Genomic DNA, 17,853 nt, shown 5'->3' on the forward strand with positions numbered 1-17,853 from the left:
TAGAGTAAAATTTGTATTATTGATGGAATACTCTGTTTTGTCTAGATCAGTGGTTCCCAACCTTTTTTGACTTGCACACTCCTTGGCAACCTATTTTCTTAAGTTTTATTTTGCATTTTAGTCAAACAGTAATCCCTTGGTCAATTATACAGCACTGTAAAAAAGTTTTTTTTAAACTGAAAAGTGTTGGAGAAAGGACATAGATAAATATAATAAAAATGTAATTATATTTTTATTTAAAACTAAGCATTGAATACCATAATGTTGCCAAGGCCTCAATGCAGAATCCAAATATTCTTATAGAACATCTGCCATTATTAATTTTTTGTGTACCCTGGTTGGGAATCACTGGATCTAAATCATACACATACCACCTAGCCTTTTTGCTTTGGCTTTTTCAGCATATCCTATTGTGATATCAGAAGAACATGTATCACTTTTACATATGAAAGTGAGTAATTTTTTGACAGGTTTTAGCAAACCATACAACTTGGTCATGCAAAGGAATAATTTTTAGACAGATCCTTGGTTAGTCACTTACAAACTGGATGTACTGATACTTACTGTCTGTACAGTACATTCCATGTTATTGATGTGGATGTGCCAATTGATTTAAGATTTGGCATACTGATGATTATATGCAGAACAAGTACTAACACCTACATGTATTGTTGAACACATGTAAGTGTTAGTTAGCATTAGCATTCTTATTCAAAAATATAAAAGATCATTCTGTAGTTTTAGAGGGTTATCTGTAAATCCATAATTTACATGACTTCCTTTGTTGACATCTTTGTGCATGTTAGCATCAAAGTCTCATTCATTTATTCTCAACTGTTGTCAGACATTTCTTAACTCTTTCATCAATAATAGCTTCTGTACACATGTAATATTGTTTGAATTACAAGAGCAACACATTGTTCTTATGATAAATGTAGGATATCACAATATATAAGCTATGTCATTGATAAATGTAACAAAAATAATTATTACTGCCAAGAGATTGAACTGACATAGACCTAAACATCCTGTCCAATGTATCATATTCACAACTGCAACACATGATGATGATCACTTGGAAATAGGTGCTTTTTGTCTACTTGTACTATACACATCTAACACATTGATGCATTATCATTAAATTTTGAAATTTTATCCAGCAAGTTACCATAGCAAATGTGCAGGAGTAGGTCAGTGTCTGGATGCTCCAACTGGAGATGTAATTTCAATCACTCACTGTCATTGGCATTCTTCACCAAACTGCACTTGGCATTTTCATCATGGATGACTTCTACATTCTCTACTTTGAAAAGGTTGTTGAATTATCACATGTGCCATAAACAAAGATCTTCTATTTTTTTTGGTAAACATCTATCTTCATAGAATTGGACCACATAAGTATTTTAGATTCTTTCATAGACCATGTCCAACAGATTATGGTCCACAAAGCAATTTCAATATGAGCAGAACATTGTACAAACATATGTAACCTACTGTCTAGTGTACTTATAAGCAACTACAGCACAGTGCCTGAACCAATTGCAAGAACATCATCCTCTTCCAGAACCAGTGACAACGAAAACAATTCAATTTTATAACATAATTCAAAATCATCTTTGTAATTTGTTAAACTGGTGCATAGCCCCACGAGTTTATATATATATACACATAATATATGTATAAACACTTCAATCAAAAGCCTTAAATTGTATTCCAGTAAGGTTTATTTAATTTGTATTATATGATCATGTTTTGTAATACTGTCCTTAAATCATACATGATGTAGGGACAGTATTATGAAAAGTTCCTAGTTATAGTTTCATAGTCTTTAAATGTTTACTTTTATATTTACTGTTACTTTTATTTCTGTTTTATATATTTTGACAATTTCTTTCACTTAATTTTTCAAAACATGTCATTCTTTGATTTAATCATTTCATCATCGAATATACAAATCTGAAGATGATCTCCAATTAAGACTGAAAACATTAGTTAAAAAACTTTTTTTTTAAATTAAATCTTACTGGAATATAATTTAAGTCTTTTGATAAAAGTGTTTATTACATCATTCCAGTCTACTGAGTGGTGTTTTCACTCATAATATATGTACAGTAAGATTCCGCTTAACGCGGGAGATGCGTTCCTAGACGACAAAGCGCTAAACGAAACAGTGTTAAATGAGGTCATTTTAACATAGAGTAAATAGGGACAGGGGAACACGCAACTAAAAATAAACAAATTTTACTTTAATTTTAAGTTATTTTTATATTAATTTGTATAATAATATATGTTAAAGAACACACAAACATATGCACACAGAAATGTAAAGTATATTTTTTGTGATGAAGGTACTGACTTCTCTGAAATTCTTGTTTTTTCTTTTTTTTTTTTTTTGCAATAAAGTCGTGAAGTTTCATTTGTTGCTTTTTTCTTTCCTTAAGCAAATGTCAGTAGCAGAAGGTCACCTCGTTTTGCTTTTGCACTACTTTCAAAACATGGATCATTTGCTACTTGATTAATGAATTCAGTTATCATTACCAAACTTTTTACTAAAGAAATCTGTAGAGAAATTCTTTGGATTCTTCGTTATCAGAATCTCTATATTCCAGTTCTACATGAATTCCTTCTCCTGTCAGTTCTTGAAGGTCATAACTGGTAAGGCTCTCACCAGAAAAACCTGCTGTAACTCTTCACTATCTTGCTCGTCTACATCTCCTAGTCCTGCTGTATCAATTAGGTTGTTTGGTCAACCTAACGATATAGCAATAGACTCTTCTTGTTGAGAATTCTTGGATAACTTTAGCCATAACTTCTTCCACACTTTGTTCGTGCATTTATCAGTTAATTCTTGCCAAGCAAAGCTGCTATTGCCTATGGCATCCATGATGTTATATTTTTTTCTAAAATTCTTTAAATCTGTTTGTTTGGTGCAATGTACACCTTTTTGCCACCTTTTTCCGATTAATTCATGTTTGGAAATAATCTTATTATATACAAATCAATGAAATGCCGCAATAATTTAAATCAGCGTAAATTTTGAGTTTTTTTTTAGGCTTCAAGCAGACTGTGTTATATCAAATCAGTGTTAGGCGAGGCAGCGTTAAGCGGGGTCTTACTATATTTTATTTATTACTGAAGTTTTTATTTTTGTATTATATTCATTAACTTGTTTAAAAATTTGTCAATGATTAAAAATTGAATCTAAGATATATTAAAAATTTTTACAATCACAACAATTTTAAGTTTAGAATAAATATAACCAATATTTATTAATAAATATATACAAACCATAAAATATTTTTATTATCTAGATAAAATTATTATTTTAAAAATGCAAAATTTAAAATAAAATAAATTTTTGTAAAAATATTCATAAATAACATTAGTTATGAGTTATTACAGTAGAGCATTGATTATCCAACCTCCGATCAACCGTCACATCAGTTAACCAACCGCGTTCTAGTCGGCAAATTCAAATATCTGTTAGTGATGTGATGCTACAATATTCGGCTGTCTTGGCTACTTTAATATTATTTTTGCTGAATTGTTGCATGTTTTAGCTGGCAACACTGACTCAACCATGAACAGGCGGCCAGTATTTAAACGAGGCTTAATTTTCTAATTATGAGTAGTCGTTTGTTTTGTGAGCAATAAAATAATTTTTAACAATACAATAGTGACGATTATTATTTTTTAAAAAAATTTTGTTAGGCTTAACATCGATGAAAATTCAACGCGAAGTAGATTAATAGCGGTATACTAATATACTAATAATAATGTATTTTTTCATACTTTTCGGTTATTCGTTTTTTCAGTTATCCGACCAACCCCAGTCCCTAATTGAGTCGGATAATCGATGCTCTACTGTAGTTTCATGTTTTCATATATTGTTGGTAATAATTTTTCTTGTCAAATATCATGAAATTTGAACATCTCACATCAATATAAGATTTAACAAATAAGCAATAATGTTAAAAAATTCTCTTAAATTTTAATAAGGTATGTTGATGGTATTAAAATAATAATAATTTTCATAATTTATAAAGTCCAGTACAGTAGACCCCCCCTATAATGCAGGTTCCTATAATGTAGATTCCTATAACGTGGCAAAAAAATTGTGATGGTATTCGTATAAAGATGCTAAAAGAAACCCATAAAACGCGGTAAAATGTCATCGCAGACGAGCAGCTGAACTACTTTCTGCCGCCCAGCGCCACACTACAGAGAGTTTAGGCGGCTAAGTTGAGTTTACTATCGTCTGTACAGTATTATATATAAATTAGGTACTGTACATATAATTATATATTAATTATATATAAATTAGGTACTGTATATATAATTATATATTAACTTAATTTATTTTAACTTTATTATAATTATATGTATACTTTCCACCACCCAGCTCCACGCTATGGAAAGTTTAGGTGAGTAAGTCGAGTTTACTATCGTCTGTACAGTATGTAAATTAGGTACCGTAAGTCTAATACAGTACTCTAATTTTATACATTTCTTGTGAAAGAAACATTTCTTCTTCAATGGCCATTAAAATTATTTATATTAATGATGTCTCCAAAGTTCAACGAATTTTTTGCAGAAAAATAACATCAGAAATCGCTGCTCTGCGATGAACACAAGCTTAAGCAATGGCGACGTCAAACGGTGCACACTTGGTAAGTAATCCTACAATTTTTTGTTTATAGCATAGTTAATACGGATTATTTTCGAAAAAATTATACGTGTTTTGGAAATGTTGAGTCGAATTAGTCTAGAATCGATTAATTTTACAGAAGAAAACCTTTCAAACAGCCATAGTCCGTAAACTTCACACGTGTCAGGCGTGTCATGTATTTAAGGATTCCTACAACGCGAAATTCATATAACGATGAACGTATCTACCGCGTTATAGTGGGTCTACTGTACTAACATTTAAATTGCTTATTCTGGAATGTTTAAAATTTATCATTCTAGTTGAATGTAAAACAGTTTGGTTTGTTGGTAAATTTCTCCTAAGGAATGTCAGTAAAATATAACCAAAAACATTAGAAATTAAAGTGGTTAATGCATTTTTTTAGATTTTTTTTGGTGTGTTTTTATTATAAAAATTTGTTTTATTAATTACAAAATATCATCATCATTATAGTCAATTAAAGATCAAAATTAATAAAATACATTACTAATAACAACTTTTTTAAAATTCATATTTGAAGATCCAGCTATCTCTCTCAGAGGTATAATGCAGCAATAAAGTTTACAATCAAAAACAGATCATAAATGCATGGATTGGATATAAAAAAGAGTAGCTATCAAAAGCATTAGTAAAAAAAAAGGAAAATATTAATAAATCTAAAGCATTAAAAATCTTTTCAGAGGAAGTATGTACAGTATATTAGTTCATATATAACATGAGGTAATTATTTTCTTACATTTCTGATTTCATATTTTTAATCAATTTCTAGATTTTAAAAAAAATTCAAAAATTTTCTTTAGATTTTACAAAACTAATTAATAATTATTTTAATTACAATGACTAACCTCTGATGGACTAGTTGCTGCAGAACTACTAGGTGCTACAGATAATGGACTGTTTGGAGTTGGTTCTTGTTTATTTTGCAATTGAATAGGAGATACAGGTACAACTTGTGGGCTACTCCCTACAGCAGAATCTTGAAGACTCTTACCACTTGCTCCATGGGTATTACTAAGATACTGATGGACTTGCCGTTTCTGACTTTGGATAACATGATATTGTGTTGGATTTTCCAATCTACTCTGAACCTAAAATATAAAATTCAGTATTATTAAAAACACCACTTTACAATGTAAAATAGAATAAAATATCATTTGGCTGTTTTTAAAAAGATAACTGCATTCTGCCATTACATTCATCTTTCACACTGATGATTTCTATATTATCAACAGTATTTAATACAAGAAAGGTTGAGTGAATTGCTACATAGCCAAAAAAGACTTACTATAGATAATAACTATGAACTAGTTTCAGGTGTTCATAGTAGAATAGCATTTTTTTTTCACATTAACATCATTATCACTATAGTATTTTTTATACATATGAGTAATCCTTGGATTTTTACGTAATTGTATGTTATAGGATAAGGCAGTAGTTTTCAACCAATGTGCTGTGGTACACTAGGATATGACAACATTGCAGGAGTGCTATGAAATAGTGCTGAGGAGACTATAACACTTCACAAAGGCATTAATTACAGATAAATAATATTGCTACATCTGCAAGTGCTTTTGACATTTTGTAAAGCATTGTCCTAAGGCAGAACACAAACTCAAATAAATCTTTCAGATTTATCTGAAAGATTTATTTGATAAATCTTTCAGATTTATCTGAGTTTGTGTTCTGCCTTAGATAGATTTTGGTCTTGATTGAAATGCTGAAATATTACTAACACAAATGAAAGTTGAAAATGATATTATCCCATGAAAGACTATGTTTGGTCTATCATAACACATTTTTATTTTTGAAGTAACATATTTGCTATAAATACTATAAACCACAAATCATGGTGACAGGTAGAGATAATCTGAAGATGAAAGTTGGCAATGTGTTATTTGGCAAATAAGTTATTTCACTTATTACCATGATAAGTTAAATAACATATTAAAAAACATTTTTATTTCTGTTTTATTTGCACATTTAGCTACTCACTAATCAGATCCCTTGCCTGCATGTATGTGACACAAATCTTCATGTGGCAAAAGATGACAAAAAGTTATATAGTTAATACGATATTACATACATATACAGGACTTATGTGAGCTGTGAAAATTTTGTTTTTCATTTGGGTCATGGAAAAAATAATGTAAAATACTCGTTAACAAAAAATAACAATTTAACCTACAAAAAGAAAAATAATGTACACCAAATTCCACAGTACCACAATATACCAGCCCAAAACTCTGCATGACAATACTCAGCCTGACACATGCTAGACTACCAGTAAACAAATTTCTACACAAACACAAAGACAGCTAATGCACACAAACTTAATACATAAAATCTTACACAGGGTATTAATACTATCTTAAAACTAGTCTATGTGCTATGACTAAATCTAACAAAACAAACTGAAAAAAACTTTTCTTCCATAGAGAGCAATGTACAGTGAGTTCACGAGAAAGTCAGTTACTCTTATCTGGTTTTCCTATGCTCAGATCTCAAAAGCTATTTCTCACTGAATCGCAGGCTTCAAAGATCTTCTTAATGACTCCTTCCTTCAACTTTGCAATCTATGTCCAAAGTGTTCTGACTCTCCAGCCATAAAGGTAGTTCATTCCTTCTTCATATCCCCAGGCTGCCTCTCCTACCCATCAGACCAGTCCTTCCAAGGCAGGAGGTCTACCCTAAAGTTGGTCCAAACAAGTTTACTCAATAAACTGGGAGACAAAAAAAAGTCTAACAAGAAGAGAGGGGAAGAAAATATGGCAGACTGCCACACTTACATCAAACTATTCATGATTTGATGCAAACACAATCAGCTTTTTTGATCTCATTTCACAACATGATAACAAGCAAAATTCATTTGAAGACCTATGATCCAGAAGCACATTATTTTAAAGCAAAAACTGATAAAAAGGTTGGCCAATGGCCTAAAAGAAATTTTGCATTTTCAAGCTAAAATTTGACTTAATTTGAAACACTAAACTCTTAAAGTATTTGAGTAACAAAAAATTCACCTGCAGTGAAATATGTAATTTATCAACAATGAATCCACAGATCAATTTTTTAGTAATGCCAAACAACCTGCCATATCATTGGGATATAATAAGGTTAATTTTATAATTAGATATAAAGCAATTTGACTAGAGGTAGGCAGACTAATTGGCAATTATGGCAGACTGTTTGGCAAACCTTTAATTTTCCACGAAAGTCAGTAGCAAGATAAACTTTCTCCTCTATATCACATGATATGTTCATGCCACTGTGAATTTCCAGGGCTCCAGTTGACCTCATCACACATTTTTGATGACTATTTACATTTTTGAGGAAATGGTTAAATTTCACAAATCAGGATTCCTGACACCACTCAGTCAATTACATAGACTAAGACATGAATACAATTTGTAAAAAGTTCCAGAATCTAGGAGGGACTATTTCTATTGTGGGTAAGACAATGGAGTTAAGCAAATGACAGTCAATTAACTCAACTGATTAATTTTTAATTAATAAATATATTTTAAACAATATCCTTATATGCATTTAAAATGGAACATAAAAATTGAAGTTGATATAAAATGATTAGATATTAAAGTTTCTATCAGATTACAAATCTCCTCTTATGAGAAGGAATTTAAATATTCGACCCACTAATCTAGTCTTAATGTCTTCTATGGAGAGAGTTTACAATGCATATTACCTTAGATCAGGAGTCACCAAACTATGGCCCGCAAGGTTAGTTCATCCATCTCGCCACAGGCAGCACTGTGCCAGAAATGAGGTAAAATATAATTATTTATATGGAAATATCATAGTTTGTAGATGAACTTACTATGTAAAAAATAAATAAATAAAGTGTAACTAAAAATGCCAAAATTGGTCCAATCTGATTTTTGCATCTGACAGTAATATAATTTTTAGGAAAATCAGCAATATAAAAAATTCCACGACATTTTGCAACTTTGGATATCAGAACACTTTTTGTGTTAGTACCTGCAATGAAGTTTTTAAGAAAAGCAATTACAAGTTTGCTGCAACAATTGTATTTGTGTATTGGTAAATACATATGTTAGTTGTCTTTATTTTTTGTGTATTCAGTGTATAGTATTGAACAAAATGGTTATGCAGTCCGCACTTGTCATTCTCTTGGTTATCTGGCTCGCTGTGAAAAAAGTTTGGTGACCCCTGTCTTAGATGATGAACAGTTTCTTTTCATCTGTAGGCCTCTTCACATTTTAAGACAAATTATTTCTATTAAATTGACAGATGAGAAATGATGGGAATCTTTAGTTCATTCTGGAGAGTGAATGAATGAGCTCAACTTACTTTGTGGGAGGACAAAAACACTAAGGTTACAGTTTTCGTAGGCTAGCTGTGAGCTAAGCTGTCATTTGGAGGTGACCTGTCCTTTTTAAAAATCTCCTCTAATCAAAAGAATCAAAATAAGCCCTCCACTCTTCTGACGTGTGGACAGAAGTTGGGTGGCTTTGCAGATAGGACATAGAAATTCAGCACTAAACTATTGGTTTTGAAGGAACTATGTTATCTTTCTCCAACTGAACAGAAGTTCTGTTAAAACTTCATGCATTTTTACAAAAACAAGCAAAAATTTATCTAATAAAAATTAAAGTTTTGTTAATTTGCTAACAAATTAAATTATTAACCCTGGATTCTCACACCACAATAAAAGCCAAAAATTTAGAATATTTCTTTTTCCATCATTTGTGGTGAAAATCCTAACTTGCTGCTGTAAGACTTGCTTCAGAAATAAAATTTAAAAGAAAATAATAAAATAAATATATTTATATTAAGATAAGAAAATTTTTATGACCATAAAAAGATATATTCGATTTGATAGAAGGGGGAAAAAAGAATTGTTTTCAGAATTTAAACAAAAGAAAAATAGACAATGTAAGTCTTAAGAACAACTGTCTCCAATTGGGATCGAATTGACAGTCAATTTTGACTCATTCCATGACCTTAGTAACAAGTGATGACCAATTAGACAGTGGAGATGAAAATAAAAAAAACCAATTGAAGTGGTTGACCTGAGATCCAAAACTGATGAAAATTCGTGTTGCAAGGACACAGGAAGCTTCTCTCCCTGATCTACTGTTGTGTAGTGCCTTACAGAAGTGCCTCGTTCATGTTGCCCTCAACGCCTGTGGTGAAAGGATTTATATCTCACCAAGAACATCCAACAATAATACTCCAGGATAAACAACTCCACCTAGAACTATCAGAGAAACACTCTTGTAAATTGGGAACTGTCTGAGATTCTCATCTCGTACTCTTCTACAAGAACAATACATTTGTAAGACACCTTATTTCTCCAGTAGATTGTGTTATAACCCTAGCTTGCTATCTTTAATAGTAATCTGGCAATTCTTTGTGGAATCATCATCATTACATTACCAGTATCACCAAATTACTAATCCTTACCTATTTGCATGTATCTTATAAGATGTATGCAACAGTTGAAAATGGATTAAGAAATAGCTTAAAATTTCATTCATCCATCTCCAAATCATTCAAACATTAAAAACTACTTTAATGGAAAAAACTAATAATAAAGCAATTCTTACATGTAGTCTCAATTACAGTGGGTGATCGGTTAACGAACATAATCCGTTCCAAGACTTTGTTCGCTATCCGAATTGTTCGTTAACCGATTATCGATTTACCATAGGTTTCTATGGGAATTTGATTGATTCGTTCTGGAGACTCCCCAAAAATAAAAAATATATACTTTCTTACTACGTTTATTCATATGTAATAATAAAAATACATATACAAAATACACGGTCTTGTATTTTCATTAGTCATGTTTTTTCCGTTTGTGGGGTTAAAGAATCTGTCCAATGTCGATTGCTTTTCTGTCTTCTTCATGATTTTTCAGAATTAATTAATAGCATTGTAATTGTAGTGATCCCTAGGCCTATTAACCTTAACCTGGTTTGAATGCCATTTTAAGACCGTTGTTCTGACATCCTCCCACTTCTTCAAAAGATCTTTAATAGCAGATATCGGCATAAATATGCATTTTCAGAAGAAAACGTAAAAGAATTGTTTCTGTCAGAAATATAAAAGGCTGGAATTACAAGGGAGAGTTTCAAAGTTCAGGGGAATACTATCCGATCAGTATATACTGGGTTGAACGTCGGTGTCGACGTCTCTCGTGCTCCGAAAAGTTTCGAATTGTTGCCTGAAGACAAAGGAAGACCAATCGGTATTCGTTATTTTATGTCGCTTCTTCTTGTGTTTGTTCAGTGAAGTGTTCGTTGTCCGATCATAAAAATCTTTCGAGAAAGTGTTCGTTATCCGATTTGTTCGTTAACTGATCACCCACAGTACTTTCAAGCTTCTGAGGCTCATCATCAAGAGGGGAAAGAACTGTCCTTTTAAACATAAAAAAATGTCATATTCCTGTGATTCAAAACCATTCAAAATTTATCAAATTCTAAAACATTAAAGAAGATGAACAAGTTTGTCCAACATACCATATTTTGCTGATTAAATCTTGGGTTTATATTTAAAATGCATATAACCCTGTTTATTTGAGACCAGAAACAGGAAACAAATAGGTAAAAGTGAAAGAAATATCTTAATTACTCATATATTTTCTGAGCTATCGAAATCATTTATTAATTATATTTATGGTTACGATTACAGCATTTGAAATAATTACTGTTTTCACACTTAACCAAACTCAGAGTTTTCTGTGAGACCCCAGACAAAAACAAAAAGGGATTTAAAAAGAAAAATGTAAAATTTGTTAAGTTAAACCATCAAGAAAACAAGTTATATAAGTGTCCAGTCAGCGACACCGAACTTAGACATCATCACTCATAAAGAATAGCAGGAAAAACAAAATTTTAGATACAGATAATTAAAAAAGGGAAATATTTAAACTTAAGATGCAATAAAGTAAGATGAAGCAAGAATGTAAAAAATGGGACATTAACAAAGCGCGATCATAGTTGAGAGGATGGTGTCAAATAAACCATCCCGGGCAGACCTTTCTCACGACCTAATCTGACCTCAATTTTCACCCAGAGACAGGTAAGAGATCAATGGAGAAGCAAGGAAGGGAAAGCCTGACCAATTAGAAATAATTCAATCCTGAGGAAACTATAAAACCTCTGCCGTCAAGGACAAAGGATTTCCACTCGAGTACACTTGTTGTGATTGTCGACCTCTTCTCTTGGTGCTTCCACTCATCACTATCTTGTATTACTTTACTACTCTGAACTCTAACTCATCATTGCCCCAGGACTCCACCACCGTGAGACGAAAAGAAAACCACTAGAGACATCCAACCGCCAGGACATCTGGGACATTGTCAATCATTTGTAAGCACGGTCTTCAAAACAATAAATGATTTCTTTGTGAAACACTTGTCTTTTTCTGCCTCCTAAAATCGCCACCCACATACGAGTAGACCTTAGTCCATCCCGACAAGAGGGAGTAAAATCCCCCCAATCAGATAAACTTACACTTCCAATTCACTTATTACATTGTCATTCATGACTGCTTTGATGTTGTCTTAGGAATCAAGATCTTCACTACCATCTTCTGATTCAAATTTACCATCTCTCTCAAGTTTGAACCAGTTTTCCTAATTACCCTTCAGCTGATATGATCTCGACTTATGAACTCAATTGCAACTTTCTTATGCTCAATATTCAGCAATATTTATAATTTTATTTCAAAAAATGTTTCCATGAACCTTGAAAGAGAAAGTGTTGTCTAGCTCTAAACAATGTAAAAAGGTAGAAGTTTAGCTAAACTTCTACCTGTCAACTTAAACTACATTACTCTATACAGGTGCAGTACTTCAACATGTGTCCCATGCTTTTCAACCCAGCGTTTATTTATAATAGTTTACTTCCTGAGGTTTATTGGGCAGAAATTTGAAAATTGCAGACCTGTATCATTCATCTTTCTGTCCTTCTTTAATCTCGAGAATGAAGTTCAATAGATGAAAAACAAGACTAAATATGAAAAGCTTAGAGGCAAGAAGCCTCAAATAACTATATATGAACTTTCAGTTTAGAACAAAGTCACATTATTTCAATTCAAAAATTTTCTCCAGAACGGAGTTAGATGACCAGCATGACACTATTGTTAACAGGAAAAGTATGATATACAGGGAAAAGACACTACTAAAATCAAGAAATATATTTGAAATTAAATAGATTAAAAATTGCAGTCTGGCATTATGACAATGTCACAATAAATAACCACTCATTTGAATCCTGGAATTTAATTAATCAAGGAAAAATAGTAGTTCACTCATGCAGACTTTTTTCACAAACTAAACATACCCTCTTGGTAACATGCTGATTTCACACATACTCTAAACCTTAGTGTGTTCTATTCATTAATCTCTCCAATCTCTCTTTACTCATTTTCATGCCTCTGACAAAGCTTCTCTATCCGATAGATCAGTGGTTCCCAACCTTTTTTCATTAGCGTACCCCGTGACATGTCATATCTCTAGATTGTACCCCGTGACATGTCATATCTCTAGCTTGTACCCCTCATTTAAGAAATTTAGTGAGTAACCGTATTGTTAATTTTACATATTGTAACTTTAAATTAAAGAAAAAAACCTAAAAGAAAAAATGTATAATAAAGTTGTGATTGTTGCAAGGAACATTTTTTTATCTAATAATTTTTAATACTATTAGTTTATGATACATAATATGTTATTTTTTCTGCCATAATAACTAACTTTTTTCTGTACCCCTAAACAACCTATCGCGTACCCCTAGGGGTACGCGTACCACAGGTTGGGAATCGCTGCTATAGATTAACAACTCTAGAGTTCAGTCCCTCCCTGTAAATCCACAATCTTTCCTACAGTAAAAAATATTCTCACATCCTTCCTTATTTTCTCTATCAGCTATGTTTCATCCCACTTTTTTCTATCTCCTTGTTAAATAATACTGTATACTGGCCAAGGAAACCCTAGATTTCAAGTCCTTGTTACTGAATGTGAAGTTGAAGCTGGCTTTTATTTATTCTAAAGAACTATTTATGCAGACAAAAATTTAGAAATATGAGGTTTTAAAATGTTGTAGGATCTGCCACATATAGTAGTATTTGAGTCATATTTTAAATTTGAAGGATAATATGATAAATACAAACAAGGAGTACCCATTGACCCATTAGAAGAAATATTAGCAGAATAAGTAAATAAGTAGTTAGAAAAATAGAAACAAAAGCACCTGAAGAATTTGGAAGTAAATTAAAGTTTTATAGAGATATCAAGTTAACATCTTAATAATTTGAAAAAGAAGTTATGACAGAAAGTTTTATTGATACTGAGGTGCCTACTATGGCTTTTCAGGATCAATCTAGTATGCCAATCAATCCGATTGCATCCATGTTAGTTTCATCATCATGCTGGATAAACAATTCAGACAGGATAATATGTTTTCTGAGCAGTTACAGAGTATTTATTTCCATGTCTATATACAAAATTTACAACTATATGTCGATCGTGAGACATTGTTTGAGGCATGAGGCAAAGACATGACCAAGCAAAAGCACATTGACCAGAAGGGTGAGGTTAGCTTCAGTCTGACATCACATAGTTGGAAACATTTGCCAAACAGCTTGTTGCCAACTTCTGTAATATGATTTTGGATAATTCTTTAAGACATTTTTGGATAATTTGGATAATTCTTTAGGACTAGCTTTTTCTGAGCCTTGTTCCATCATTAACTTTTTAAGAAAGAAACAAGGCTCAGAAAAAGCTATGCAATTTCTAGATCTATGGATTGATAAAGTAATAGAATATGGGACAGGTTATATAGGAAAAAATGTGTTTGGACCAATTTATGTATCACAAAATTCAGCAATCTGTACAAACATTTGTGCACTCTACACTCTGGTGGTGTCAGTTTATAGAACTGTTGTAAACAGTATTGAAGTCCAGAAGGTAGTAAAATTACATTCTGTTATCTTCTTTACATTTTCATACAACTGATTATATAATCAAAAATAACCACTTAATTGATTATATAATCTATTGCCAGGTAAAATATCTTACTATGCTTGTAAGGAGTCAAAGTCTGATTGTTATTTTGTTATGGGCATTATTTTTACTTAGTTATTTTCTTTTCAATTTTTTTTTTTTTTAGGACAGAAACTCCTAAGAAACTCCCAAAATATAAAATATGATAAATTCAAAAATAAAAATCTAAATATACTAATTTACATCAGTGACTAATCCCGTGATGCACAGACATGTAAATAGGACAACGCAGAATTACACTGATAGATAAAAGGCGACATGTCCATTCAAGTGTGGTGTAGCTCCCAACCACAACCTTCATCGAAGCAAATTGTCTAGCATTCTTTGATAAGCAATCAGCTCGTAAGAAGCATATTCTTTGTTTAATTATTTTGATAGCAATTTGATTGATTATACAAAAAATAATTTCTTTCATTGATCGATTGTTTATTTTGTATATAATTGATCTTGACTTCTTTTTTATTTGGAATATTTGAAATATATACTTATTATTAATTATTGTTTCTAATCATTGTTGTTTATATATAAATAATATTGTTCAATCTAATAAATATTATTGTGAATTTTTACTTATATAAATGTTATTTTGGATAATTATATTTTGCTTCCCATTAAGTCNATACAAAAAATAATTTCTTTCATTGATCGATTGTTTATTTTGTATATAATTGATCTTGACTTCTTTTTTATTTGGAATATTTGAAATATATACTTATTATTAATTATTGTTTCTAATCATTGTTGTTTATATATAAATAATATTGTTCAATCTAATAAATATTATTGTGAATTTTTACTTATATAAATGTTATTTTGGATAATTATATTTTGCTTCCCATTAAGTCCAGGCGTGGTACTTGATTTGAACCAAATATTGTGTAACCCCACCATTTGTGCTAATTGTCTCTATGATTATTTCAAAAAGTATTTCATAAAGATAAATAATAGGTTGTTTAATCTCATAACTTGGTTTGTTTTTTTGTCTTTAGCCATTTATAATATAAATTTAAACTTTAAATGTTAAACTAAAAAATTTAAACATTTTAAAAATAAACACTGCTTTCTTGTTGGGATACCAGCTATATTCCAATTAAAAAATTCTTGGGAATTCCATAATCCTGCATCTGCAGTTGTATAGGAATGCCAACAGTAATTCACTGATCCAAAACTACAGTTTAATTATGTTTATTTTGTTTGATTACGTACATAACTATATGCATTTTGGGCCAACTTACATTTTACAGCCCCTCATCTGTAACTTAAATTAAGAGCTAGGTATAAGTACAAAATTAATTAAACATAATAATGACAATAAAAGTGAATATAATAGTGTCTTACTTTGTATTGAAGCAACCATCTTCTTAAAAATGAAAAGACACAAACATGACTTGGAACATATTTATCTAATACATACAGTACATTAGATTATGGATGTTTTCTGCTATCAAATTAAATTTCCTTTTGTGTATGTCCTTTTCAAGATGTAAAATTTTAATCTGATTTTTGTGTATTGTGCAACCTGTCTGTTCTGTGTGATGATACCATAGTGATTGGTTATGTTTAAGATGTATAGTATGTATAGCGGTATCATGTTCTTTTAATCTTTTACCAAGGGTTTTACAAAGGCTTTCTTTTCGTTCAAATCAATTTTTCACTTTGGAACATATTTTCATGCTTGAAAATGCTATTCTTTTAATATTAATAAAAGAACATAGTATTTTAACAAGTCCATTACAATTTCTTGAGGATTTGACATTATATTAGAACATTGTAAACATAAACCTTCTATTTTGTAATGTGTCAAAGATAACACAAAAATAAATGTTTTTCATCAAACATAGCTTCTCCTTCAATAAAATACCATTTAGTTTCTTCTCTTGCATTAGCTAATATAGTTGAAAACCTTGTTATATTACCATTTTAGAGGCCAATTTGAATATTTTAATGATATGTTTTTTGATAATTTCTATATTCATCTTCAGAGTGAACATAAAATGGAAATTTTTAGGTTGAACAGAGAACAAAAAAATTTTGTTTGAACACAAATTTTGAAGTAGTTTGTTCTATATTAAAAGAATTTATAGCAAACTCTTTTAATTACTTACCATATAATATTTTCTGTAGAGGTACAGAAAATACTATATGTTAACTAATAGAACTTTCATAAAAATAAAGAAATTTTATTTATTTCACAACATGTATTTTAGTAAAACATATTTCAACTGTTATGACTAATATTCTTTTACTTTATTTAACATTAAAATAAATATATTTTACTATTTTTACATCATAAAAATCTGATAGTTTGTTATGACTATCTAAAGAAACAGTAGATTTTATTTTTTTAGCTTTCCATCTTGAAACAACTTTTATAATGAAAACTATGAACTATTTTGTCTCCAAAATAAGTCATAAATTAATACACTGATTAGATCTAAATGATGGCTTTCTAAATGAAAAGCAAATTTTATGGTAAATATAAGCTTGGTTACCTAATGCTGAAAACAGATATCAATACACCTGATTTTTCAGCATCAGAAATAATATTTATTTTCATAGCAAATACTAATGTTTAAATGACTATTGTCAGGCAATCTCAATTAGGACTCAATTACATTGAAAAAGTTTATTGCCCATTTTACTGACAAATTTATCTATTACTATTAAACTCATTCAATTTAATTACTTCAACTAATGAACTTGCTTGGTGGTTCATCTAAGTGAGTAAAAGTTGAAGACCAGAATACTTTTATAACTACTTGGTCAAAGTTTACTCTCTGAGTAGAAAACTTGATCCATGTAATCATGCACAGTGAGTGACACAGCAAAATGCCTACATCTCATATTTTACTTTAACATTTACATGATCAGAATGTTTTGTTCTTTAATAGAGCATATTGTTCATAAATAACTAAATAATTAATAATAATATTACAGTTTCACTTTCTTAACATTTTACGTTTCAATAAGTCAGCACCTATCAGCACAGAAAGAGCAGCAGTGTTACAAATAGAAATTCTTGTAACTTAAAAGTCACTACCACAGATTCTTTTTCTTTGGTTACTATAGTTTGGATTAAAATTTGAAATACAGTAGAGCGTCGTTTATCCGAATCAATTGG

General features: G+C 30.6%; 1 protein-coding gene across 1 annotated transcript in view; it reads right to left on the minus strand.

Annotated features, from left to right (window-relative positions):
* The window catches only part of LOC111623771 (transcription factor EB-like), a 55,375-nt gene that overhangs the window by 16,831 nt on the left and 20,691 nt on the right, over nt 1–17,853 (minus strand). Inside the window, exon 4 of the mRNA XM_023366469.1 lies at nt 5,533–5,775. Coding sequence (XP_023222237.1) covers nt 5,533–5,775 — 243 coding nt within the window. The remainder of the gene's footprint in view (nt 1–5,532; nt 5,776–17,853) is intronic.

The sequence above is a fragment of the Centruroides sculpturatus genome, unplaced genomic scaffold, assembly GCF_000671375.1.
Source record: "Centruroides sculpturatus isolate CEXI.00-Female unplaced genomic scaffold, Cexi_2.0 scaffold120, whole genome shotgun sequence".
In the NCBI taxonomy this organism is placed as follows: Eukaryota; Metazoa; Arthropoda; class Arachnida; order Scorpiones; family Buthidae; genus Centruroides; species Centruroides sculpturatus.